At 35.7% G+C, this 27,637-nt stretch overlaps 3 protein-coding genes across 5 annotated transcripts in view; 1 reads left to right on the top strand and 2 right to left on the bottom strand.

Annotated features, from left to right (window-relative positions):
* Window positions 1-3,473: 3,473 nt before the first annotated feature.
* Window positions 3,474-6,551, bottom strand: LOC108617615 (uncharacterized). 2 transcript variants are annotated; one of them, XM_089470921.1, is made up of 5 exons: window positions 6,361-6,551; window positions 5,206-5,647; window positions 4,929-5,110; window positions 4,225-4,397; window positions 3,474-4,163 (listed from the first exon to the last, which is right to left on the bottom strand). In XM_089470921.1, the coding sequence occupies exons 2-5, from the start codon at window positions 5,297-5,299 to the stop codon at window positions 3,743-3,745; spliced, it is 870 nt and encodes a 289-aa protein (XP_089327047.1). In that variant the 5' UTR covers window positions 5,300-5,647; window positions 6,361-6,551; the 3' UTR covers window positions 3,474-3,742. The 2 variants fall into 2 exon arrangements, with proteins under 2 accessions (XP_089327047.1, XP_017868944.1); XM_018013455.2 differs by lacking the exon at window positions 5,206-5,647 and having other exon boundaries at window positions 6,361-6,547.
* A 1,264-nt stretch (window positions 6,552-7,815) lies between these two features.
* Window positions 7,816-27,637, top strand: part of sm (heterogeneous nuclear ribonucleoprotein L) — a 215,972-nt gene continuing 196,150 nt past the window's right edge. The window contains exon 1 of the mRNA XM_089470386.1: window positions 7,816-8,509. The gene's annotated coding sequence lies outside the window, so the exon portion shown is untranslated. The remainder of the gene's footprint in view (window positions 8,510-27,637) is intronic.
* LOC108617614 (uncharacterized) lies at window positions 20,571-22,964 on the bottom strand. Of its 2 annotated transcripts, none has more exons than XM_018013453.2 (3): window positions 22,301-22,964; window positions 20,884-21,521; window positions 20,571-20,737 (listed from the first exon to the last, which is right to left on the bottom strand). In XM_018013453.2, exons 1-3 carry the CDS (start codon window positions 22,493-22,495, stop codon window positions 20,656-20,658), a joined length of 915 nt encoding a protein of 304 aa, XP_017868942.1. In that variant the 5' UTR covers window positions 22,496-22,964; the 3' UTR covers window positions 20,571-20,655. The 2 variants fall into 2 exon arrangements, with proteins under 2 accessions (XP_017868942.1, XP_017868941.1); XM_018013452.2 differs by having other exon boundaries at window positions 20,571-20,740; window positions 22,301-22,959.

Here is a 27,637-nt window from a genome sequence, read left to right as displayed (position 1 = left end):
CACACTTTACGTACAGTCCGTACAAAAATCGAGTGGCCGGACGATCGATGTGGGTTTTTGGGCGAAGTAGTAAAATGGAAGCAACTGTGCTTCGCACTAACTGAGCAATTAACCAAGCGGCGATCCGTATGGCTGAAATCCGGGATTCCGGATTCGGAATTCAGCATTTGGTATTCAGTATTTGGTATTCGGGACCTAATTGCACTTCTGCGAATTTATGCCGCGACACAGCTGCGCGTTTTTACCCAGAATATGCGAGATTAATCCGTTTATGGCCACGGATTAAGTTGCAAAATTTCTTCACGAAGGCCGAACTGCGAGTTCCAGGGAATGCCTCGCTAAGCACAGGTAATTCCAGGTACCAGGCACCTAGTCCCATCTCAGGTACGCCTACGTCACAAGGTATATAAGTTCAGGTTGCGCTCATCTAGGACATCAGTTGACATTCAAGTGTTTGTGTGTAAGGATCGGAGTGGCACAGTGCATATATATATACAAGAACAGAATATTATAAGGTAAACTTTGTTCAGTTTTGCCGGGTTCTAAGTTGTGCGCATCACTGGGTGAAGTTTGTCGTATAATCGAAACGAAACAGCAAGGAAAAAGTCCAGTCATTTCAGTGGAACTCTCGCAGCTCTGCTTTTGGGATGCATTTTGTGCAGTTATGTCTAACGATTGGAAACCCATCACTGGGCAAAGTGTGTCTCAAAATTGGGGCAACTAGCACAAAGGAGGAGTGTTTCAGTTCCAGTGTTTCACTATCAGTGCTTCACTTTCAGTGTTTCCTTTCCAGTGTTCGAAAATTATAAAATTTTAAAATTAAATGGCGATTGTCGGTATGGTCTCTTTTTCAACATATACACCAAACATTCTATATAAAGTGACTAGACCGAACACTCGTGCTATAATTTTAAAATGTTCAACAATTTCAATCATAAAATTTCTAGTGCATGGTTCAAACTTAAAAAGAAAACAAAATCTATATCGTATAGAGGTTGCAATTAGTTTCTTTGGTCGTCCAGCCTTAGGTGATTTCTCTGATCATAAAGCTAGACAACCATTGAAGTTCGTTGTGGCATAAGCAGCGCCTATATATAATATATATATATCAAAAGTTTTTATGACAGTTCAAAACTTAAAACACGATGAATGGGCCATGCGCTAAAAGGAACGATCGTTGTGATATGCGTTAATCGACCGTTACATATCACAGTGATTTTCCTTTATAGTGCGTGCAGTCCGTCAGACTACAATATGAATGTGAATATATATAAGTGTGTATATCTATTTCTCTAGTGTTTTTTCGCCTTTAAAGTAGAGAGAATAGATGCTGTGAGTATATCTGTTGCATTTATATCACAGTGGCTGTTCTTTTTGTACCTAAATGGCCAGGCAGCATTATTTTTCGCCAATTGCCAAATATAAAGTGAAACATGAGCACAGTATTCGCAGACATATAGCCAGAGAGATTGCGTTTAACCGCAGGGAACTGCTGCTGCTGATATACTATATGTATTTGTCAGTACTCTATATCACAGTGGCTGTTCTTTTTGGTTGCATCGCAAATAGCCAACAATTTGTCTGCGAAATAAATCTTGAATAGTGTTATCTTAAGTATGTGATTTGTTCAGTTTCAAATCGTGGCCGTAAATTGCTTAAAGAGAAGAGAACGTTCGCTGTTGATGTAGTCGAATTCATTTAATCTGTATATCACAGTGGCTGTTCTTTTTTGTTTAACAATTTTTCAACGTTGAGAATGGAGAATTTGGAAAGATCCAGTCGAGAGAGAGAGAGAGAGTTACCTTTACTGTGAGCTATATGGAGTTGTCTTATATGAACTTATTGTAGTTTAAATTGATTATTCATTAAATAAAAGGTTAATGTGTATATATATTCTTTTAATTAAAAAAAACTGGGAAGTTATAGAAATTTCAAAAGTTTTTCTTATGATCAAAACCTAAGCCTCAAAAGCAATCCCATCCAAAGTGCTTTGAGAAAATTCTAGAAACAAGCAGAGTCTCTCTTTCTCTGTCTTTCTCTTTCCACTCATTGCTCATAGATCGATAACTTCACTGTTTAAGCAGAGTTTGAACATCAGAGGACGAAAATAAAATACAAAACATTACAGATTTAACCTATTTTGGGGTTGAGGAAAAATTACCCACTTCCTTTATACTCTTTTCAAGGAGACTTGAAAATATATCCTGAATTTTTTGATATTTATTAGAGTCAACAGTCTATATATATGTATATATCTATAAATAAAATCGTTTTGAAAATCATGGAGCTTTAGATAAAAGTAACCGAGTAACTAGAAAATACTTTGACCTATTAAAGAGTCTAACGTTCTTTGTATTTTTTATTAAAGAACTACAGTTATTGTAGATCTTGTTCTATACTATAGATTGAATTCGTAGTTGGTATTTCTTGTAGGTCGTCTTCAGTTAATAAACATTTTTGCACGCATATTTGCAGCGAGTTTTGCAAAATCTTTTTTTTTTTTAGTGCAAAATTTTATTCGCACTTCCGGCATTTAGTTTCCTTTTCCTATTTCTATTCCGTTGGCCAGACACGTGTAGCCATGTGGCATGTGGCAGCCAGCGGTGGCAGCAACAATGGCAGCCATTTTATGCACTCTTGGAGCTCCGGTTCTGTGTGTTTGTGTGTGTGTGTGGGTGTAGGTAGCCTTGCTGTCGATGAATGTCATTCTACTTGGCAACACGTCCCCACATACTCGACACACATTGTTGCAATAGAAATTTAGTATTATATACTTTTTACAAAGAAAACTGTTTAATATTATATAGAAAACTAGTTTAAAAATTGAATTTATAAATTAATGTATATTATTTTCTGCATTTAGATTATTTTTGTTGGTTAAGAATGCTCCCATTTGCTGAAATGATAGATGTATGTATATTCTAAAGATTAGAATCAAATATTATACTAAAAGTAAATTAAAGTTAAAAGTAACCAAAATATCGATTTTTTATAATATATTACAACTCCTACATTATTTGTTTAGTAAAATATAAATTTTATTTTAAGGCCGTTAATCCGTTAAGTTGCTCATTTAGCGGTCTACATTATACAGTAATTTCTCAACGATTTAACTAAAATTTTGGACTGTTATTTGAAGGAACTTAAGAGATTTTAGAATAATAATAATAAAGTTTTTAAATTTCAGGTAAAATGAGGCGTAGCATAGGCTGCAATGATTTAAGTGATTTAATTAATTTCCAGTGCATATAGGATATATGATATGATTGAATAGAAATTGACTACTAGAAAGGGACTACACTTAACTTTGGGTTATACCACCTTTAATAAGTGTGGCACAATTATTTTGTCAAAATGCGTTGCTCCTAAAAGAACTAGAAATTCGAGACTTTGTGTAGGTCGATTGAATTTAAAACTATATGGGGTATGCCACGCCGACTCCTGCCTGTTAAATACATTAAAAAAACTGTAAATTGCCATTTTATTTTACTACATATTGAAGCTCATATCTTTATTTATATGTGAAATCTGTTTTATACTTAATACGTTTGAATATGGTATAATAATATGTTACTCTCAACTATATCTGTCAGCTAGTTAATATTTCTAATTAAATTTTTTGTTGGGTTTTTTTCTATACCAAATAAAATGAAATGTTTTTTGTTTTCTGCTTTCTGTTCACATTTTAACTTTTAAACTTGCAGGAATATGCAAATGATGACCTTTTTTCCTGCTAATTATTTTATGCCACTTTGCTGGCAAAGCGATACAAATAGTTCTCGACGCGAATCTTTGTGCGTAGCTCCCTGCGTGAGGTTGTCTCGGTGGCGGCGGTGGTGCCGTTGTGATCGTGGAAGAAGCCGCAGTAGCGGGCGGGCACAAACTGCTTGATGTACTGGCGCTTGCGATACCGCTCGACGACGCTCAGGGCGCAGTGCTTGATGGTCCCCATCTGCTCGGCCATGCACTGCCTGCACATGTCCTTGTCGCTGGCGAAGCTGTGGAAGTAATCGCCTTTGGGCGTCTCATGGCAGACGATGCAGACGGCATCGTGCTTGGGGCCACAGAAGACGGCGACTGCGGGCCAGATAAGGCGACAGCTGCCGAAAGCAGTTTCGATCTTATAGTTCGGATACTTGTTGTGAATCGAATAGGTGGAGGGACTGTAATACCGAAGGCAATAGATATCATGAGATGCTTACAGAATCAAAATGAATGCTTTACCCGGGAGTTAGCCACTTGGGCAGTGTGGACACCTGCCGGTCGAATGTATATCCAGCGCGTAGAACCCAAGGCGAGGGCTCATAGGTGCCTAACGGGGGAATGATCTGATCCCGCACAACAGGCAGACGGGGCATCTTGTTGGCCAGTGCCGAAAATCCAGCATTGGAGGGATACTGCAAATGGAGTAGTTTAAAAGGGTAGAGGAAGATAAGCATATAAGAAATAATAAATAGATGAAATGGAATATAGAGATGAATTATAAGATGTGTATTCCAGAAAGGATAAATACAGTAATATAGATCTCGATAGATAGATAAATGGAGATAGCAAATTATCGATTATTATCGATACAAAGGATGAGCTATCGAAAAACTCGAATAAACTCGAACTTCGTATACATGAGTATACTAGTCAAATTCCGTCTCCAGCTATTGTGGCTTACGAGATCTCGGCGTTCGTACGCTCAGACAGACGGATAGAATGGCATACAACTAGAAATGTGAACAGACAAACATAACATGAAACATATAGTTATTAAATAATAATGGGTCGAAATATTTTAATGGATTGAGACTAATGTATTGAAGAAAGTAAAATAACAAACAAATAAATATTCAAGAAGCGATACAAATAAAGAGAAAGTTATCGAATACAGAATATTCCGAATGGGCACTGCTATCAGCGAATATAGTCGCTTGGCTTACCTTAAATCCAATTGGCTTTGCGCAATCATAATCCAGTGGACCGGGAAATTCCCGTAGCTCCGTCTGTAGGGAACGCATGTAGCTGGACATAGCTGGACCACTAATTGGCATTACATCGCGGTGCATCGTTGAGCCAAAGGCCACTTTTGACGCCACGGGCGGATTGACCACATATTCAAAGCCTGCAAGAGACAGAGACGGAAGCAGAGACACAGACAGAGAGAGAGAATGTTAATTTGATTTTCCTTTGGGCATGGCTTGCGTCCTTAATAAGCACCCAATGCGCGATAGCTTGCCAAGATCATCCGCGCCTCGGAGCGCTGCCGGCGCAGCTGCTCCCGTTCCTGGGCAGTTCTCTGTTGTGCACGCATCGTGGCTTGCCACTAGACTGAAATTGGCTGGGGCGAAAAATTGATGGCTGACTGGCAGCCAGGTCCTGCTTTGACTGACAGGGCGACACGCATGGCACGCACCTGCCCAAAAGCCTGCCAATGCCTCAATACTCATATCTCCTGCACCTGCTATCAATAATCATTATCATCATCATCACCGTCATCGTCATCGTCATCAAAATCAATACGATAAACGCGATGGCATTTGAATTCCTGCAGGCAGTCAGAGGGTCTAGACAGCGCTTTATTCCGCTCCACTTTGACCCAGTTTTGTCTTTTAATAACGCTCAATGTGGCATTCACTCGGTAAGTGGGTCGAAAATCTGACTTTGATTTTGATTTTTAATGGCAAAAATTGCGAAATTGATATCTCAATGAAGTTATGCACAAAATGGAAAAGTTAGGTAGAGTACAAATTGGTTTGTGGAACGAAAAATATCAATAATTGTATTAGATTATATTATTATTTATATTTGTTATATATTATTATCTATTATTTATAAATTTATTTAAAGCCTATAAAAAAAGAAGTTTAAATCCATATATCTAATTAAGACTGAAGTAAATAAAGAATTTGAAGGAGAGCATTCCGGATTATTGCATTAGATATTCATTAGAAATTTGCCACGTTACAGTTAGCTTTAAATTTGAATTGATTGATGTAGAGATGTAGGTAAAACTCAAATATATTAAGGAGTTGGAGAAAAGATTTCTGGATCTTCCATCCGACATTCGCTCAAATAATTCCCTACTGAAAATATAATCTAAAAATTTTAAGTAATTTTAAGCTTAAACATAAAATATAACTAAGTCTCTTTCACAAAATGTCAAGTCTATAGAAAAATCTGAAACTACAGAAACCAGAATCATTAAATTTGATATGAAGTATCTTGAAAGCTATATCACAATATTATTAAATTATTGCTTGAACATAATGCTTGGTATTTATATTTTTTCTTTCTTTTTTGTGATTTGTAATGTCTGTACCAACTTTCCTATGGTTTTTAAAACTAGATATATAGGCTAAAAAGCCCACTTACCCTCCATTTTAAGCACTTAAAAATTGCTTTCTATATATGAATACGTGTTCTACTATCTATTCACTGTCTGAAATGCAAGTACTTAAAATTTATGCAAACAACATTTAATACACGACGTTGTGACTCCGACTACGATAAATAAAATACAAAATCAACAAATTGTGCCAGATGACAGGCAAGTCGTTGACATATATGCAAAGAGACTGGAAGCAAAAGCTACCGAAAAATTGTTGAGAAATAGTTGAGCAAACATGGAAAATTGTGGCATGCAACAGGCGCAGTCAGATAGCAAAATAATGCGTTGCATTTAAATTCAAATGTCGAGGAGTCGGATATACGAGCCTAAGATACACAAGCAAACTTTTAAATGGCTTTTCGAGCAATTTTCCAAGTGGGCTGGTCGAATAATGTTGAGTGGGGTGGGCATGGCAGGGCGGCTCTTGCAACAACCGCAAAGTGTGCACCTACAAAATGGCAGAATGGCTGCATGACATTAATGCCAGTTAACCCCAAACGTTGTCCTCGTCGTCAGCTGCAGCTGCATGGCTTTGGCTTTGGCGTTAGCTTTTTCGGCAGGCAGCCCGAGCCTGCTGGCAACCATCTCTCTCTCTCGCTCTCCCGTTACCCATCCCATTAGGGCCGATGCTCACGCACATGAATGCTAATGGAGGTGACAACGGGCGAGAGAGAGTGAGCGATAGAGGGTAAGAGAGACAGGCAGCAGTCAGCAGGCAGCACGCAGCATTGCACAACCACAGAAGCTATGTAAGGGGCCCCTCTTGGCATACACAATTCACCCACCCACGCACAGTAGCCGCACAGTGCTCAAATGTTAACCTGCACAATTATTTAAAGAGTATTGAGTAGTTGACTCTCATGATTTATTATATTGGAAAACTCATTAAAAGCGCGGTAACGATAATTAAGCACGGATCAGCGAGCTGCCTGAGTGCGGCCAGTGTGGATGGCGTTTGAGCGTGACAGATAATTAATTTGTTTACGCTCTGGTCGCTGATGCTATTGTTTCCTATGTATATGTTGGTTGCACTCACAGCGACCATCGTGTGAGCGAATGAAAAAGCAAAGATTACTGCATGTTACAGCCAAGCCTTTGATCCTGTTATACATTAGTTACTCTTTCATCTCATGCATTCGTTACTTGCGCAAAGCGACTATTTTAAGAGCGGGAGAGTAAATTCATATGCTCACTATAGCACTTAAGATCGCATGCTCTTCATCAGCCTGCAGCTATTTACACTGAGCAGCCCCTTAAAGTGTGAGCGAGCTGGCAAATTCTTATGCTTACTACAAACATTTGTCCATTGATCCCGTTATATTATCGTAGACTTTCGTTAGCATTGTATTTGTTCTGAAAGAGAAGCAGCTCAAATTTGCACTTATAATTACGCGTCTCTCTCATAAGGCAGTGAGAGACTAAAGGCAATTCTTTAGTCTGTGTGTGTCCGTCGCCTTTGCTAGGTGATTTCCGCGCTTGTTCGTTTGTTTGTTTTATTTTTGTACATTTAACAGTGTTTCTCATGCTTTTAAAAATCAATAAAGCTATTAATCCATCAACGATCATGCAAATAAATATGCGTTTAAAATAATATTGATCAAATTCGTGCCTGCAATTTTATGCATAGTTTTATTTCACACAGGCAAAAGTGTTTGCGCTCGATCCACAGCTGTAGCCTGCAGCTAAAGTGTGAGCGAGAAAGTATATTCATATATTTTCTGCTTTGCAATTATGAGTAATTTTGCTTTCGATTTCGCTGCTTAAATCAGCTGTCATTGTTTTAGCATGAAAGTCGAGCAAAGGAGACAGATAATTATCGTGCTTTAGTTAGAGTACGTCTGTCTTCAGTAGTGTTTGCGAGTGGTTAACAAATTACCTTTTGAGTGTATAAAAAAGAATAAATTTAATGTGGCCGAAATTAGTTTTACATAATTTGTAATGCAAAGCCTTTGTTATATTAACTAAATGTTAGCAGCTATGTGTATTGGTTCCACATATGTCAGCTGTTTGAATTACCTAAGTGTGGATTGTGTTTGTGGATTACAAAAGAGAGCTTTTAATTTGAGCGTGGATTACAATAGAGGGAGAGAGATAGAGTGAGAGTGCTCTCAAAGTCAGCTAAAATTTAGAGAGGTAAGTCCACACATAAGCACTTGATACCACTGTGCGCAAGTAGCGTGATGCAAGCTGCTTAATTTGTGCAAATAAAATGATTGTGCAACATATGTAACTGGGTTCGCTTGTGGCTCTATTATTCCAAGTACAGTCCTGGCAGCTGCTCAAGCAGCTGCTTCGACTAGTCCTTAAAACCCAACCCAAAACCCCAAGTCCCAACCTAAACCCTAATTTGACCCGCCCGCCCGCCTCTCTTTAGATAGCCGCAGAACTTACAGTGCAATTAAATTGTAATTTGACATTATTTAACTGTTTTGCTGTGTTACATTTTGGCTGGGAACATTTTAGGCAACGTCTCTGAACGTTTGTTTATTATGTCAACAATTAGTGTAATGCAAATTAAACTGTTGTCATTTGTCATAATTTATATATAATGAAAAGCTCGCAAACACAATATTGCTACGATGTAGTCTCTAGATGAAAAATTACTCGGGAAATTGTGGAAAGCAATTTACTTGCACCACAAAGAGTTAGGTATAGATTTTGATATTTAATTCAAAGTTAAATTTATTGTATTTAGTTTACGATTTACGATAGTTATTCTTCATGTGTAGATTATATATTAAGTTTTTTATTTGGAGAACTGATTCTTTACTCTTGTTCTTACTTATTAATATCTGTTCATATTCCAATTTTTAATTTTAAAATTTCGTATATTATTATTTTTATTTTTTTATTTAAGATTATTATATACGATTGGGTAGTATTCATATCTCTTATTGAGATATTCTCAAATTCCATATTTCCATATTATTTTTATACTCCATTTTCAAACACTCATAGTTATTCTATTCTATAATCCACTTGAAAATACTTTTAAGATCACAGATCTGCCAGCGCCAGCTTTTTATTTTATATATATTTTTTCTATATATATAATTTGTATATTTCATTAAATGCTACTTTTTTTGTTCGAATAGATCTTTTATAATTTGTTTTAAGCTGAGCAAAAAAACAGAGAAAATAAGTTCAATGTTGTTTTTTATTTTTTTTTTATTACACTTTGACTTTGAATTAGAGATTATCTTGAACTCTGTAATGCAATCAATAATAATAAATCACATATTTGTTCATTAAATTAGAAAGACTTTAATTTTAGCCCACCGTAAAGTGTTAGACAAGCATTCCACTTCCGTTTACAGTGAACTGCCACAGTCCATAGGAATAAATAGAACTCAAATATTCAAATCAGTTTTAGAGGGTATTGCACATAAAACTTCGTGCCAGCAAGTGGCATGTCCTACACAAGCAATTACAACAACAATGGGGCGGGCAAATAAAAATGCAGAAGACTTCGGTTGTGTGGCTTTTCAATTTCGGCCAGAACAACATGGCTATGGCTATGGCCATGGACATGCTGGCAACGAAAAAGTGGCCATAAACGTGCAATTCACATGCAAAGCACAAAAACTTCACTTCGAAAGCAACACTGGATGGGCGGAAGTGCCAAGCGGCATCCTTCCAGCACCAACAGCAGAAGCAGTACAAGCAGCATCAGCACCAAGGACATCATTGTTCTTGGTGTTGTTGTTGTTGTTGTTGTTCGCTTCTGCCTTGTGGCTAAAACGCAAAATTTGCCTCACAATAAAAACAAAAAACAATGACAAAGCTCACAAAACAGTTTAAGTCTATTTTGGGCAGGAAGTGCCGCTTATTACGCAGGATGTGGTTAACCGGAAATGAAACGAAATAAGCCAACTGCGACGCTCCTTTCCACCTCTCTTCTCGGAGTCTGCGAAAGTCTGTGTATGTTTAAGTTTGTGTGTATGTGCTTGTGAATGTTTATGTGTGTGTGTGTATGAAGTGCATAGGAAACTAATTAAACATGCGCTTTAAGCTTATCGACTTTTCCATCAAATAGCGCAACGCATTTTTGGCAGCCATCTAAATTTATAATTACACTATGCAGCAAGTATATAATAAGATATATATACATATATAGAATTTATAAAAATTATCTATATACCATTTAATTAAATTGAATATTTAAATGGTGATTAAATTGACAACCTCAAACTAAGTTTGGTCTCTAATGAGAGTAGCCAAATGTTTTAATGAGCAAAGTCATATGTGAGCGAATATGGAGTTTGTTTATGTATGTAGACTCTCTATGAACAAAATTTGAAGTAAGAAGGCATCTTCAAGAGTATTTCATATCATTTATATATTCAAGAATTCTTTTATTTAGGGAGTTGAAAAATGGAGATTCAGTTCCGAGGTAATGTGGAAAGCTTCAGGTGCCACTGCTGATAAATAATAAAATTGATTATTAACAATATTTTTAAATAGTCATCATAGTAATAATAATAAAATTAAAAATATTTATTAATTTTTAATTTTAATATTTAAATAACAATTCAAAATAAAATAATTTATTTTATAATAATAATAATAAATATAATAAAAATATAATAATAATAAATAAATAATTAATAATAATGTGTAATAACAATAAAAAGTTCTTTAAAGCTTAAACTTCTAATTTAAAAAAAAAAATTTTTTTATTCATAATAAATAATTAAAATAAATCTAGTTTTTGTAAACAAGTTAAAATAATTCCTTCATGGTAATCTTAAAATTCATTTTAAAATATATATATATATAGCATTATTCTTCTTGTTGTACAGTGCAATCTTGTAATCCAATGCTTTATGGAGTAAGCACAAACAAATAAACAGCAGCAGCAGTGGCAGCGGCGAAATCAGTCGAACGACGAGGTCGTTGAAATCAAATTACAAGATGCTTCTGCCATTTGCCTCATGCACTCAAACGGCTAACGCCACGCCCCTTGCCGGCCCTTTTACTCGGTTTGAGTGACCCAAATGCAATGCGTCTGCAATTTGCTCGTGTGTGCGTGTGTGTGTTTGTGTGTGTGAGTTTGGCATTGCAGGGCAGCTAATCATGCTAATAAACACCAAGTTGCAATTGGCCAACGGGCAGCAATGGGCAACTGGCAACTGCCACAAAAAGCATTGCATACTTACAGGCGGCCACTCGTGGCACTCGTTTGCATTCAATGCGAGCTGCTGTTGCTGGTAGTGCCGTTGGTATTGCTACTGCAAGCTTTCACTGCAAATCATACAAAATTGCATTGATTATGCATTTGGCAGTCAATTGTGAATTTGGCGATAGCCATTACCAATTGAGCGCTGTTATGAGTGGCCCATTAAAAGTCGAGCAGTGCATTTCGAAAGTCTATATAAATATCGTAGCTAAAATGACCCTTAAATAATGTTCTAGTTCTAATAGTGTGGATTCTTAGCTTTCCGGTAATCTATCCCATTTATTTATTATGACGGACATTATTGCTGATCAAGCGTGTATATCCTCTAAAGTGATCGTGCTTAACCTTAAATATAACCTTCCATACTCAATGGAGTATTTATCCTCTAGATGTAATACAAAATTTATGTATGAATAAAACATGGACTCTTTCTCTCACATGGTTAATCACTTTCTCTCTAATAATTTCGAAATTTTCCAATTATCAATTCCAAGTGCTGTGTGTTACATTCTTGAATGTGTTAAGAGCATCTGAGCCTCCCCGACTTCTTCTATCTGTCTCCCTCTATCTATCTCTCTCACTGTGGCACTCTGAAGTTTTCGATTCAGTTGTTTATTTTTTTGTTTACCACATTCGTAAAAGTTTTAACCTCTCTGAGTTACAGCACGAAGCTAACTTATTTTGCTTCTCTCTCGCTAGCCTAAAGGCATGAAATTTCTGTAACTAAAACACATCTCTTATTCACTTTCGAACATCATATTACATATCAACGATAGACAGCGAGATAAACATGAAAGTTAGGCACGAATGAGCGTTGCATATCAAAGCAAAAGGTAAATAGAAAATTCAATTTAAAGCAATTGCAGTCTGGGCTGCTGGATGTCTGAATGGCTGGCCTTCTGTCTGTCCTCCAGTCTGGCGTTTGTTCAATTTTGTTGCCAGTCCAATTCGTATAGCATACGTTCTTATCTGGCTACCGACTTGGCCGCAAACAAACTTCCTGTATCGATGCGACCACACGTACATCTATCGACCACGCCCCCTAACTCAGCCGCCCTAACACACTAGACTGCCCTGCGGGCCAATATCTAAGTGAAAACACAGATCAACAGCACGACAATCAACAGCAGAGGCAAAAGCAAAGACAGGTGACTTAGGCAAGGGAGGGGGGAGGGGCAGTCGGTAGCGGGTGTGGGTGTGGTGCACGTGGCATGCCTCTAGTCCCAGTTGTGGCAACTGCCACGTAGGCAGCTTTAGACAAGGTAAAGACATGGCCCAGCCCCAAGGCTCAGCCTGCCTGTTCCTCTGTCTCTCTCTCGCTTGCTCGTTCTCTGCACTCTGGTAGATTGGTGGGCATGGTCACGCCCACAACATGCAAAAAAAAATAGGGAAAACGTCAGGCATATGCAAAGGCTACAAATTGCATGAACTTAACTGCCACGCCCACTTTGATTGGAACTTGAGCTCGAGGGGAATTTCACTCTATTTTTGCCAGTTGCATTTCTTGAATTGCATTTAGGTAACATTTATGCATTTTTAATGTGACAGCTGCAAATGATGAGAAAGCAACAAACAGCCAGCCAAGTTGCCACTGCCTATGCCTGTATCCTGGCCATGTCCTTTCACCTTTCGCTTGGCCTGCTGACAGTTTGTGCATTAGAGATATGCCCATTCCATATGCGATTCATATCTGAGTCGCTGTTTGTGTGTGTGTTTGAGCTCATGCAATTTGCAATGTTGTGAAATTTCTGAAAACTGTCACCGATCAAAGTCTTGAGACAACAGAAAATCATGTGGATAATGTGTGTGGGATTTCAGCTTGAAGTTAAATATTTTATGTAGTAGCAAGTAATGTAAAAAAAAAAAAAGTTGAAAAAAAAAAACAAACGAAATATTTTTGAGCACTAGCTTGAAGTGTTCATAAATTTAAAGATTAGTTTGCTTCAATAAACATTATTAGAAATTAAAAATATATATATATGTATGTAAATATAAATGTTTAAATGTGTACAGTATAAATGTATATGTAAATAGTATGTTAATATACATGTGTAAACGTTTGAATTCAGATTTTGCTGAAAATTAGTTTGACGATTTAACTATTTTATAATATAAACTGTTTTCGCCGATTCCATATTAACAATTAGTAATTAAAAGATATTTTCTGATAACCTAAATAGGAAAAAATAAAAAAAACAAATTAATAAGTATTTTTTCAATGTATTCATCAAAGTTAGCAGCTTCGTAAATTTGTATATTCAATTGTGCTAAATTTTACTTGAATGATGATAATGTGCTCAGATACTCCAGAGATGTGTTTGGTAAGTTAAGCACAAAACAACTCTAATCAGTTATTTCTGAGTTGAAAATGTGAGCTGTATTTTTCCCTTGCATCCTCATAATAACCTGACATTTATTAAATACTTTATGTTTAGCTTTGATTGGCTTCGGCATACTTGTGGCCACAAATATATATAGGTATATATACAATGCAGTCAATACAATACAGTCATCGCAGAAAGTATGTACATACATAGCATATAAATATTTTAGTTTCTGCCCTTACTGACTTAATTTTATGAGTGGATCTGCATTAGAAATACAATATTTAACTTTTAAAATATCCTCACATATCAGTGTCTTCATAGAGTGATTCATGGTATTATTTTATCATCGTAAAAAAAAATTGTTTCACTTATTTTGTGAACTAAATTATGATCTGAATGATTTCTTCACTCTAAGCAAATGTTTCCTCACGTACAGTAAAGTAATATAAATAACCTATGCCAAGTAGTGTAGATACAATTTAATATACAATTTTATCAGGCATTCGATATGAAAACTCCAATTATAGTTTGTAATTTTGAACTCAAGGTATACAGTTATTTGAACAATATGCTGAATGGAACATTACATTTAAAGGACATATCTTATAATAGCTCTTGGCTCGCTGCCTATGTAAATCACTTATAATATCAATATCAATGACTACTAATCTTGGCTTGCAGCAGTAACTCAAATATATCATATTCACATCATTGACACTGAAGTTTATATTATATGCAATGTAACCGACAGATTCAGTGGACCGCAATTGCTCGCTTATGTTGGCCTCCCCGCCGCCCATATGATTGATCTGCCCGAAGCATTTTGATGGATGTTTGTTTGGCTTTCACAATATTTCTATATGAACTACACAATGTTGCATGTGCCACACGCTTGGCAGCTCATTTAAAAACTTTCCAATAGTATTAATAGCAAATGTCACTCGAGTTTAGCTGGCAACAATTTTAAATTATTACCTCTAATATATCCAGGAACTTGGCAACTTTAAAAAAAAGTTTACATTGCGCAAATGTTTTGTCACGATAAAGGTGCCAAAACGAAAAAAAGACAGAAATAAGCGAAGGTAAAGCGACATAAATTGTGTTTATTTTTGGTTGAGCTACAAAGTGTAGCATACTTTTGTGCGCGCAGTTTTTTAAGGTGACAGCGACACCTTATGCCACGCCCCGCACGCCACTCCACGCACATTTCATTAAAGCACAATGAACACATTCCAAGCGGAATGCCTGTTGGCTCTGAGAGGAGCTGGGGCTGGGCGAAGCAGCGTCAGGGTCTTGGAAAATATTTGCAACACTTGGATATTTCTACAAGGCCTAAGGCCTGAGTGAGGGGAGACTTGAGTGCGGGTGGCTTGAGTGAGGAGGTTGAATCGTAGCCCATAAAAAATAATAAATAATATTTATGTGCTCTTTGATAAGGACACGCTGCTAGACGTGTTTAAACATATATGTAGCTGCAGTGTTTATTTACAGGGTATTTTGGTAATGTGAGATAAAACTGCTATATGTGATATTTAAAAAAAAAAAGAAAAAAAAAATCAATAAAATATATTAACCTATTTTATTAACTTATTAAAACAAAACATTCCCATTTTCTTTAATTCACATTTTATTAATATTATTAATTTTATTAATATTTATTAATAATATAGTATCAATACTCCAAAGAATTAGGCTTTTTACTATTATATATTTTTTAAGAAAAAAAAAAAAGAAAACTTTTTCTTCTTCTGTCTTCCATTACTAGAAAATAATTTTTAAAAACCATATAAATGATATCTAAATAACACCATAAATTCTCATGTGTGCTTCTTTGTACAGAGTATCTGCCAGCCGCTTTCTTTGCTTTTGCTACCTCACATTTCCTTTTGAAGTTTATGTAACGCATCTAATCGCTGGTATTTGCGGCATGCGGCAACTTTTTTAAAACATGCCGTGAATTGCCTTTGAAATGCGTTGCTATATGTGTGCATAGTTGGCTTTAAGAGTACCGCATAATTAATGCAATATACGCACGCATACACATAAGTACATAGGTACGCACACACACACATACACGACCACACACACGCATACATAACATTTTAAGCACCTGCGTCACATAAAATGAAGCCATATACGAGGGCAGCTGTATCTGAATCCTTCTGCCTGCCTGATAAATGCGAGTAAACATACTCACACACACAGATATACCCATACACATCATATAAACACACTCTCTGCATTACACACACACACATACTCACACACACAATCTCCGACACTTGTTTATTTTAATAATGTTCACCTAATTAAGTGATTAATATGCAAAATGTGCGCAGAGATTAAAACGCAGCGCACGGCAGCCGCGTTAAATTTTACATAACGTTGATTTTTATTTGAAGCCTTCGTCGTCAGAATTCATGGGGTTCAAGCGCATTAACCTAAAGTAAATAAATAAATAAAATGTTCAGAAATATTTGACCGAAAGTATGAGCGATTAGGCTCCTAGCGCAGTATTTATTATTTGTGCATCTTACTGATAATATACCTAAAAATTAGTGAAATTTTGAGTTAGTTTAGTTTAGTTTCAAATTGTTATTTTTCAAATGATGAAATATTTTGAAAATATTAATCATTATAAAAAAACAATTTTATTTTTTTAACAAGTTTTTATCTTATTTATTTATTTTAATTTAAAAATGTAAAGTATATATATTTATTTTTTTATATAATGATATATTTTGAAATTATTAATCAACCCAAAATATTTTTTCTGCTATTATAAAAAAGGTTTTCTTAAAAAAAAAAATAATTTTAAAAGGCAATTTTTAATAAAATAAAATAAAAATAAAATAAAATAAATTGGTTAATATACATATATAGAGATATATTTTTATATTTTTCTAGCTAAATTCACTCAGAATTTTTTAATTAATTAAGTAAATGATTTTAGTTAAACGAATATGTGTGTTTTTATGCCTCCGGCCTATTGGAATTGGAGTTGGAAGTTCATTTTCAGTGTCCCTTCAGTTCAAGTCTTTGCAACGATGATTAATGTCATCGCTTAGCTTCATTGAATGCCAACTGTCACCTGCAAAATGTGGCAGTCACTGTGCCTCCTTCATCTTCACTGTGCATTCAGCTCTTAGTCAAGCCGGGCTTAGTGAAAGGCCTAAAATCTCAGCGAGCAATTATTTGTTCCCCAAGTACTAAATGCCTGAAAGTAGGCAATAAAAGGCGTAGCACCCAAAGCCTTTTTCAACACTAAAAGCTACTCAACGCTCCCCTTCTTTTTTTCTCTGCAACTAATTGATGAGCAGCAAATGGCGCGTACGGCAGGAAAAAAAAAGGACGACGGAAGAAGCGGAAAAGTGAAGAGCAAAATGTGAGCAGAGAATGCAAAAAAAGGGCTCTTACCGTAGGCAACTGTCAAGCGAGATCTTTGGGCATTGCTCAAACGCTTTGCGAACAATTAAAGGTGCAGCCAAAATGGCTAAATGACAGAAAGTGGCTAAAAGTGGCTAGAAATAGCTACCATTTAGCCAAAGTCCTTGAGCTCCGGGCTTTAGAAATTAGAATTAATATTTTTTCGCTGAGTTAACACAATTTCAAGTTGGTTGCGCGACCAAAAACTGAATAACGGTCAGCTCTTCTTCTGGATGCTGTTGTTGTTATTGTTAGCACCTGTGTGTGCCTATACTGGTGTGTGTGTGTGTGGGTGGGTGTTTGTGTACTGCTGCTCCTGCCAAGGGAAATGTAAGCTTTTGCACGTCTTGTGCTGAGCCAGCTGCAACGATGGCAGCTGCAGCTGCGCTGATAATAAATTCATGATGAAGTGCAATTTATACACTTCATATGCGAGCCCCGGCTGGACCCAACCCACCCAACCAGCCGCCTTGTCCACTCTTTCTGCTGAGCTTCGCAACGTCCAAACAGAAAAAGGCGAGCGAGTGGATGAGGGAGAGAGAGAGTGAGAGAGAGGGAAAAAAATAATTTCCAAGTTTTTCCCAGCGATGCATTAAGCCTTGAAATGTTTGCGGCTAAAACTAATTACGAATGCGACGTCTCTTGCTCACCCGCAAAAGTTTTCCTTGGCCAAAAGTGTTCGCAGTATGAAAATGTTCCTCTTTGAACGCAATTTCATTTGCAACTAATCTAATTTTTAGTGCATTTTCTTTCGTTTGCTGATTCTGCATTCTGTAATTCTCCAATTCTCTAATTCGGTATTCAGCGTTGCAGTTCGCCTCTGCATGCAAATGAGCTGGCCCTTATGTATCAGCCAATTTGTGCACCACGCCCACAAATGCGCCGCCACCCTTCACATCTGAATATTCTTCATCATGCAAATGATTTCCTTTCGGCCAGGCAGATGGCCAGGTGGCCAGATGGCCAGGTGGCCGGTAATGGACTTGCAATAGGCTCGTCTCTTGCATATATTACAATTCGACGCATATATTGGTTGAGCGCAATATTTCCTTTTGCTATATTAAAGATGAAAATGAAATTTTGGTGTAATTTAATTATGCTCAAATTATTTGTAATGAGAAAATTCAATTTTCACATGACCCGAATAAGTTTTGACGTGTCCAGGCGAACTGTAATTGAAACACAGCTAATTGAATTATGTCAAAGGCAACTGCAAATGATTTTCTTTTTAATTAGTACTTCAATTAGACTCAGAATTTCTAAAATAAATATGTCATATATGTATATATTTAATTATTTGCTTAGTATTCAGTCAGGTAACTCTTCTTATATCAATGTGTTGATTTTGGCATATAAAAGAGTTGGAGACTTTAAGTTTTACATTAGCTTAATTCAAAGAGCTATGTCTTTGAAATAGAATATCATCATCAAAAAATAATAAATTTTCTTAAAATTGGGGAAATTTGCGGATTAACCATATTATTTATCGATCTACTTGGTTTGCTAACTTGTTAGGATTATATTTTATTTAAGCTAAAAGCGGACAGACAAATTGAGTCATTTTCATTTCGTATTTTCTTATTTTAAAAATAATTCAATATATTTCATGTTGGCTTATTTAATCGTTTTATTTTATTTGAAATTACTTACTAAATATGAATAGAAAACAATACATTGCAATTAATCGCAATTGATTATTTGACTAATATTTCTTCCATATTCCATCGAAGTTTAATATTTAAATTGCACTTGGCCAGCATCTGAACACTTTTCTCTATTAGTACCATAGCCACAGCACAATTTAGTTAGCCACACAATTGAACCTTTCAAATCATTTATAATTTATTCGATTCATGTTTAATTACTGTAGCAGTCAATTATTTGGTATCGAATTAAATACAGAGGTAAATGTGCATTGAACAGAAAGCAGAGAACTTTTAGTTCAGAATATACATATATAAATACTATGTGTATATATAACTATATTCTCATTGCACCAATTTGATTGCCTGGCCCGCATTTTGTATGCCTAATTTGGTACTCAAATTATGCACGCATAATAACAAATATTTATATTAGTGCACGTGTCCTTGCAGTGCTTAATCTGAACTATTAATGCGGAGCAATCTTGACGTTCTTACACAAAAACAGCTTTTGAATATAATTCAGAATATGTTAAGTTTGTCAAAGCAATTTGTGTATAAGTTAAGAATCAATTTAAACTTCATTGTTCATAAATTTATAATTTGCTTTAATAATAAATTCGTTGCAATTCAAATTATTTCTGTCATGCATATGTCACTAAGTTTCTTGGATAAAGATTATCGTTATTCCATATGCAATTGAAATATATTTGTTAATACAAATTTTACAAGTATTTCTTGCCATTCATATATCTAAAAACAAATTTATAAATTATAGTCAGTCTGAAAATTTTGCTTTTTATTTATTTGTTTATTCATTTATTTATTATTTTTTTTTTTTTTTAATTTAATTAATTTCTTTGAAACCTCTTAAGAGAGACTCAGTAAATATGAAAATAGCTGGAAGACTCAATGTAAACGGTCTTCATATGCACGTACACGTACACGGAACACAAGTCACGCATAACAACCAAAACCAAAAGTTTTGGCTTCATGTAAATCAACCAAAAGGTTGGGGAAATTCAGAGCGAAAAAAAAGTTTCTATCCGATCGCAAACGAACTCGTTGAAGAGCCGGCACGATGGGTTGATCTCGGAATGTTTTCTCAGAGTGGTAGTAAAAGACATTAAAGAGTTATTTGTATGATTTTTTTCTAGGCAAATACAAACTTTTAAAAACAATCATATAAGTAAAGAAAATTAAAAAAAAAAAAATAAAAACAAACAAAAAACAAAAAATAAAAATAAATGAAATAAAATATATATTCCAATTGAAATAGATATAAGTTTTATGTATCATATATGCAGAGCAAAATCTTTGCAGAATGTAAGTACCTAATACTTACATTACATAAAGTTATTCTGTATAATTAAATATGTGAATTTAGTGAATTATTTTGTTAACGACCTTTCTCTGTGAATACAAAAAGTCTCTGCATCTTGATATTGTATGAAGTGGCTTCACTAAGCCACTTTAAGAGCATCGTCGGCATTCACATTCCTCCCATTGCATTTCAATTAGCATATCAATTAAGGGAATATTCAAAGAGTCAGTGAATCTCCTTCATGCTTAAATTGTCAACCAAGCGCATATAAATTTGATAATTGATACACATCATGATCAACTCGCGATATTTATTATTATAATACCAAATTAGAGTGCTTAAGACTAACAAAAAACTGCGCAATCATGTGGAGGCAGAGCTTAAGGTGAGATCTGTAGACCATGTCCATGAGCATGACGATTGCCAGCAAAGGGCAGCGACACCAGCATGCTGAACAGCTTTCTTCTAAGAAGCGAAGGTGGAGAGAGATAGAGAGAGGGAGAGGGAGAGAGCAAGCAAGAGGTGGCATTGTAAGAAAGAGAAAGAGAAAGACACATTTGATAAGCTGATTATAAATTTGAAGATTCTTTGTTTATTGATTCGCTTACAAGATGGAACCGGAGTTGCGTTTGCTGCGGCACTTGCCCTGCGCATCGCGGAACTGATGGGCACGACAGCGGGTGGGCGTCTCAGCTGGTGCGGCACGTTGCACTTTGACCTTGAATATGGGCGAATCGTGACCCTTTCCGGGCGTATACTCTATATGGGAGGGATAGGGCGAAGCAGTTGCAGCTGCAGCAATCGGTGTTCTCGATGTTGTTGTCGTTAGGGGCTCGTCTTTGGAGCGCGCATGCAGCCATTTGGGCAACAGCGTCGATGGTCCGCCTATGGGCGTCTCCATGATAATTAAATTGCTCGCCTTGGGCCGCAACCGCTGCGTCGCTGCAATGTCTGCCAAGAGCTGAGCGCTGTATGTGCTCATATTGCTGCTGGGCGTTGGTATCGATGCAGCAGCAACAGCAGCAGCTGCCGTTGGAGCGACAGTTGTTGGTTGAGTTGCTGTAGGTGTGCTTGATGTTGCTGCTGATGATGCTGTTGGTGTTGCTGCTGTTGTTGTTGTTGTTGCAGCTGCCGCTGCTGCTGCTGCTGATGGTGTTGTGCTGGCTTCAGTGGTAAACTTGATGGGCTTAATGGTCAGCGCATTATCATCATAGTAATAATCATCGTACTCCTCATTATACGATTCCTAATAATATGAAGAAAAAGGCAAATATAAGAGTTGCCATTGGGCATAATCAACTGCAAAATACTCGTTCAAGGTTGAAATATAGTTAAATTCAAAGTAAATTTGCCCTGCAGAGAAGATCCTATAAGATATTCGCTATTATATATATATTTTAATTTACTAATAAAATAAAGTAAGACTTTCAGAAATCTGAAATCTAAACTTTTCAGCTTAGATATCCCTTAAGAGCAACCATATGCTAAAGCTTATCCTATTAGAGATGGAAATCTACCTGACAGAGATCTACGTGAAAGAATGATTTGATCCTCGATCTAAAGTCTTTAAGATCAGAAGTCACCAAGTTTTTCAGTTAGACATTCAAATTATATATTGTGAATCCATGGTTGACATATTTTATATATGTATTTATAGAGTATAGAGTACATATATTTTCAGATTTGCCCCATTGACGTTATGTAAGAGGTAAGACAAGAGTAGCCCAGTTCGAGCTCCAAAATTATAGAAGTTAGAATATTTGCAATTATAATTTCAAACCATGGAGCTTTTTTAACTATATTCCTTAACACAGTAACATCAGTTCATGATATCATACAGCAATGATTTCATTCCCCATTTTCCAGACCCCTATCTCTCTATATAGTCCAAATCTAATTACCAGGTGTACTGTCTTCCATTAAACTAATATACTCCTCTCACATCATGCACAAGTATAACAAGTTATTTTTAGCCAACAATCATCGTTCAACTTGTCGCAGCCACATTCCAGCACAAATACTTACATCGGCCAGCTCATTTTGATCCACCTCTATGATGGCCACATCCTTGATGCTCACGTGTATATTGTATTTGCCCGTCTGGCGCTGATCGTAGAGCGCGTGAGACGATTCATTCTCCTCGGCTGCTTGCTGCAGCGGCTGCATTTGAACGTGCAGCACGCCAAACGTTAACAACATCAACGACGACAGCTTCAGCATTCTGCAGGAGATTGAGTGATGCGAGAAACCAGTTCTTGGGCAGTAGCTGTTGCAGTTAGTCTTTCAGTCTGTCTTCCACTCAACACGATTTTTTCAGAACTGCTGGCTTGAACGATGCGCGAGCAACTGAGCTGACCAGCCACTCGGAGGGCTCTACTTAAAGGTTCTCGATGGCACCTACTTAGCTGCCGAGGTGTAAGAATATGTGTTATGTGCTGCAAGAGGCGCGACCAAAAGTGTCAGCTGCTGATAAGCTTAAACGAGTTCTGCACATGTCTTACTGCTACAAGAAGAAACTTTTTATCGAGTCTAATTTGGCAAAGAAAAGTATTTTTGATCTCTTAAGTAAACGTTTAAGGTTTGGAAGTTGGGTAAACAAAATAAATGAAGATGATGAAGCTATTAATTAAGAGTAAATTTATTTCTATCTTCTAATTTATAATGAAAACTATCATGCAATGAGGCAATGTTCTTTAATGTCAACAATATTTCTAAAATATATACAGTCGACTCTTGTTATTTCGACCCTGCGTTATTTCGAACCTCTCATTAATTCAAAATTATCACTCAGTAATTCGAACTAAAAATCATTGCTAAGACATATGGTTAAACACTCAACAATTCGAAATATTTTAAGAGTCCCTTGAATTTCGAAATAACGGGATTCGACTGTATGTTTATAAGTAAAAATTGCCTAAATATTGGGTTGCCAACATCTTTCCTCCTTTTTTTCTGATATATAAAAGTATTCCTTATTTTTCTATCAAACTTTAAAATAATTTCAACTACAGTTTATTGCTCTATCCCAAACATTAAACGCTTGGTTCCTTCTGAAAATATTTATATTTAATTTTAAAAACTCTCTGCGAACTCGACACTCATAAGGAAGGGCTTGCTATTATCAGAACTATCCTTTTTTTGTTCAACAACAGTTAACATCAATATTTACATGCACTATGCAAATGCAAACACTCGAATACCATCTTAAAGGTTCTCGAGGCTCTCGAGCGGTTGTGAGGGCCAGCTAGGTGGTTGAGAGGGGGCGGCTGAGCGGGGGCTAACCGCATGCAATGTGTACCCATGTAATTTGAGTTGAGTGGTCAGCATGAAATGAACCATCAAGCAACACCAACTAAATGCTCAACTGCATCTAATCATAAGCGCAAACAGCTAACAGCACGCACAAATAGTTCTCGACACTTGATCGACGAGCTATGAGCTCTGATTGGCGTGAGAACTTATTGGCTACAAAGTGGGTGTATGCAAATAGAGAATGGCTTAGAATTTAAAATGTTATAGATGCTGTGGAATAAATGACTATTTGAGGAGGTCTTTACCTCCTAAAGAATAGAATAGAGGAATTCTTTGTTACGAGCTTTGTATGTAGGAGAGCAAAAAGCGAAGTTGAAAACAGAAAAGTGGAAATGTACTTAAGGAAGTGAAATTTAAGTAGAAGATGAAATATATAGAAAAATATGTTGAATAATATATATATGTAAATAAATTTAGTTTAATTTAGTTATCCATATGGCAGATCTAAATTGATTTTAGATGTGTTTAGAATAGTCGGTTGGTTTTTAAGTTTATCTTAAAATTTTCACAGCTTTTGTCTTAAATATGTTCATATTCATATACTGTTAAATTAAACTATTTTAAATATTAATTAATGATAACATAAAATTGTGTTGAATGTATTTAATAAATTTAAGTATTAATTAACTACTGTTTAAGGATGATATTTAATATAAACAAAAAAAAAAAACATATTTTAGCTTTTATATAATATACGTATCGTAAATTAAGTCAATTGCCTTCACAGCTTTGCTGTATATTAAATACAATAATATAATAATAATAAATAAAAGAAATATTTTATAAATATGCTTTCTACGTTTACCATAAAAAATTAAAGCTCAACTCTTTAAAGGTTCAAAAATTAAAGGCATTTATTTAATGACACAGACGTTTCACATTTCCTTTTAGTTTGAACTGTTAATTTAAGCAAATAAATCTGATAATATTTACAGCAGAATTTAAAACACTTTCAATGTTCGCCGTCAGCGCGTATTTTAATTTACACTTTCCATTTCGTTTTTGTTTTTCCCATTTCCTTTTCTTTTTTTTTTTTTCTTTTGATTGCTTTTGGTTTTAGTAAAATGTAGCTGGTTTTTTGTAAGAAAAATGTTCTTTAATTGAAATTGATGAATTGCACTGGCAGTGGCATTTATTTACTTAATTGAGGAGTCAATTGCATTTTGTAACGGTGAATGCAATGCACAGCAGTTTTTCTTACACAGGCAACAGCAGGATATGTCGCTCCCGCACCTATCCCAGCGAGAGTTGCGTTTGGGATGCATCGTTAAATCATTTTTCATCTTTATATAAAATGATTTTTTTCTCCGTGTATACAAATATGTGTTTGTGTGTGGGTGTTCTTATATACGTGTATACATTAATTTGTGTTTGTAATTTCCGCCATTGCGAAATGGCTGATGGGGCAGCTGCAATTGCAACACGACAGCTGCAACTGCAACTGTAGCTGTAATTGCAACTGTTGCATGCGTGGATGTGTGCGCACGTGTGTGTGTGTGTGTGTGTGTGTGTGTGTGTGTGTGTGTGTGTGTGTGTGTGTGCATCCCTGTACGCAGTGCACTAATTAAATTAATTGCTTAATTTTAACTTAATTTGCCACATGTGGCAAGTTGTGTTCGCCTCGTTTTGTTTGCCCCATTGCTCACACGTGCATTTGCCTTTGCGCTTGCTCCTCCTGCCAGCCAATTACTGCACGTTCTCTTTGGATAACCATAAAATTTGGTTTGTTGCCATAACAACAACAACAACAACAACAGCAGCAGCAACAACAACAGCAACAACATCATATGTGTCTCTGCGGGTGTGCATGTGTGTGCGGTTGGCTAAGTGTGTGAGTGCGCTTTAGTTGGGGTTTTTTGCATGGCTAAACTTTAACACCTCTATCACTTGGTCAAGTTTTAAATGCTATCATGCCTGAAAAACAGTTTGAAAGCATCCAAAGGAATACGCCACACGAATTTCTCATTATTCTTTGAATAAAACATTTTAATTGTGCAATAGTTATGAACATTATGAAGACATGGCATCTCTAACAAAGACAAAAACTATGAAAATAACTTTAAGCTGCAAGTATTATAAAAAAAAGTTGCAGTAAAATTTTGAATACATTTTTATGTAAGAAATTTTATTAATGAAATTTTAGGCCATTAAATATTTTTATAATATAAAATATTTTAATAATATAATATAAAACATTTAAGTGTGTAGAAAATTGAATATATTATAAAAATATTTTATAACAAAAATTAGATAATATAATAAAATATTTAATTTATCATTAGATTAAAATATAAAAAAAATATAAATATCATTTAAAAATATATAACCAGAGCTGCATATTGTTGTTGATATAGCTGGATGTTCATAAACCTTAAATTTAAATTAAATTTTTATATATTATTTTATTATCATGTTTTTTTTTTTTTTTTTTTATCAATCAAAGCATTTTGCTCTGATATCATACAGTAAATGAGGATTCATTTTAGAATTCTAGAATTCACCTTCTTCTGTTGCTTAAACTGATAGTGCATTTATTAATAAATCATTGCTTGATTACTTCATTCTTAAAAAAAAAAAAAATAAAATTATTAAATTTTATTTGCAAATTGCAAACGCTTATAAAATTCTGCATTTATAGCAACTGAATTAGGGATTTTTTATAAAGATGAGTTAAGTTTAAAACCTGAATTTTTAAAAGATTTTCTTGTTTACTTTGACCATGTTGAGAATTGTCTAGTGTATTTGATGATAGGGAGTAAAATAAGACTTGATATTGATATTGATGACAAATAAATACAACACTTAGTAGAGCTGCTCCTTGCTGTTAGTGAAATGCAGGTGAAGAAAATTTTAACATTAAATTTGAGTTTTTATTTAAAACTTGCACTTGTAAATGAGTTTTAAAGTTGTTGAAACTTATGAAGTATTATTGTGTAAAGTTAGATATGATCACCACGTTATTTTTTTTAGCCACGATAAGGGCATATTTCTATATTGTCTTCTGATAATATTCAAATGAAATTATCCGGTAAGTGGGATGGGTAGTCTAAAGACTTCTGATTCAGTTTCTGTGCTAGAGTCATTTGGGAAGCTTCTAAAGTTTTCTTAAGATTTTCGGGTTTTTGGTAAACAGACAATTCTTAAAAATTTCATACTCAGCCGCACTATTATTTTCATGATCAGAGCTGTAATGATGCTTTAGCTTCACTGAGCTTTCCTTGCTTAACATTTCACGCATTTTAAAGATTTTTTTTCCTCTGGTTACATTACATGCAAAATTTTCAGCATGCAAATCTCATTAACTTTTCGCTATGAAATTGTTATCCTGTTTTCCTTCTTGTCTTCCACTACTACTTCGTCTCACCGTTAATCCAGTAGTCCGAAAAGTACGAAATACTCGTAATCCTTCAAAAAGATACAAAGTTGTCGCTGCCAAGGCACCTGATTATGCAAATTGACAGCAGCTGCTGCTGCGACAGTTCAAGTTGTTGTTGATGTTATTGTTGTTGTTATTGTTGTTGTTTTTGGTGTTGCATCTGCTGGCGCTGCAGCTGTTGTCTTGGCCAACTTCAATTTTCTCGCCGTTATTTTTTTATTTTTGGCAGCTTGCAACACTAATTACCTACATTAGACAACCTGCACAGCATCGCAACTCAATTAGCAACTGTAAGCGGCACTCGGCGAAACCGTGCAACATTGTTGTTGTTGCTGCTGTTGTTTGCTGCATTATTCACGGTATCCTTTGACCTTTCGGCCATAGCAGCAGTTGCAGCAGCAGCAGCAGGAGCAACAACAACAACTACCTAAATTACAAAGCGCTTAAATACGCTGTTTTGTCAAATTAAACCAAAGCTAAATAAGCCAGTTGGCCAGGCAGCACCAATGAGGGCTGAGAAGAGTTGGCTGGTGTTGGTGAGTGGACAGGAAGTTGCAGTTGAGCAGCCTGGCGACAACGGAAGCTGAGCCCAAAAACAACAACAGCAGCAACAAAGCTGGACAAACTTTTGCCAAGCGGAATTGTAGCAGACACCCAGCAACAACAACAAGTGG

The sequence above is a fragment of the Drosophila arizonae genome, chromosome 5 (genome assembly GCF_054131065.1).
Source record: "Drosophila arizonae isolate 15081-1271.41 chromosome 5, UAZ_ARI_1.0, whole genome shotgun sequence".
Classification (NCBI taxonomy): domain Eukaryota; kingdom Metazoa; phylum Arthropoda; class Insecta; order Diptera; family Drosophilidae; genus Drosophila; species Drosophila arizonae.
This window is presented reverse-complemented; position numbering and strand designations above follow the sequence as displayed.

Coding starts and splice junctions, on each gene's coding strand:
- LOC108617615 (XM_089470921.1), bottom strand. CDS start 5,299: ATGCGTGCACAACAGAGAACTGCCCAGGAACGGGAGCAGCTGCGCCGG. Junction 5,111..5,205: donor GGCAAGCTATCGCGCATTGG/GTGCTTATTAAG, acceptor TGTCTCTTGCAG/GCTTTGAATATGTGGTCAAT. Junction 4,398..4,928: donor CAAAGCCAATTGGATTTAAG/GTAAGCCAAGCG, acceptor CTCCATTTGCAG/TATCCCTCCAATGCTGGATT.
- LOC108617614 (XM_018013452.2), bottom strand. CDS start 22,495: ATGCTGAAGCTGTCGTCGTTGATGTTGTTAACGTTTGGCGTGCTGCAC. Junction 21,522..22,300: donor ATCAAAATGAGCTGGCCGAT/GTAAGTATTTGT, acceptor TCATATTATTAG/GAATCGTATAATGAGGAGTA. Junction 20,741..20,883: donor CGCAACTCCGGTTCCATCTT/GTAAGCGAATCA, acceptor TTCGCTTCTTAG/AAGAAAGCTGTTCAGCATGC.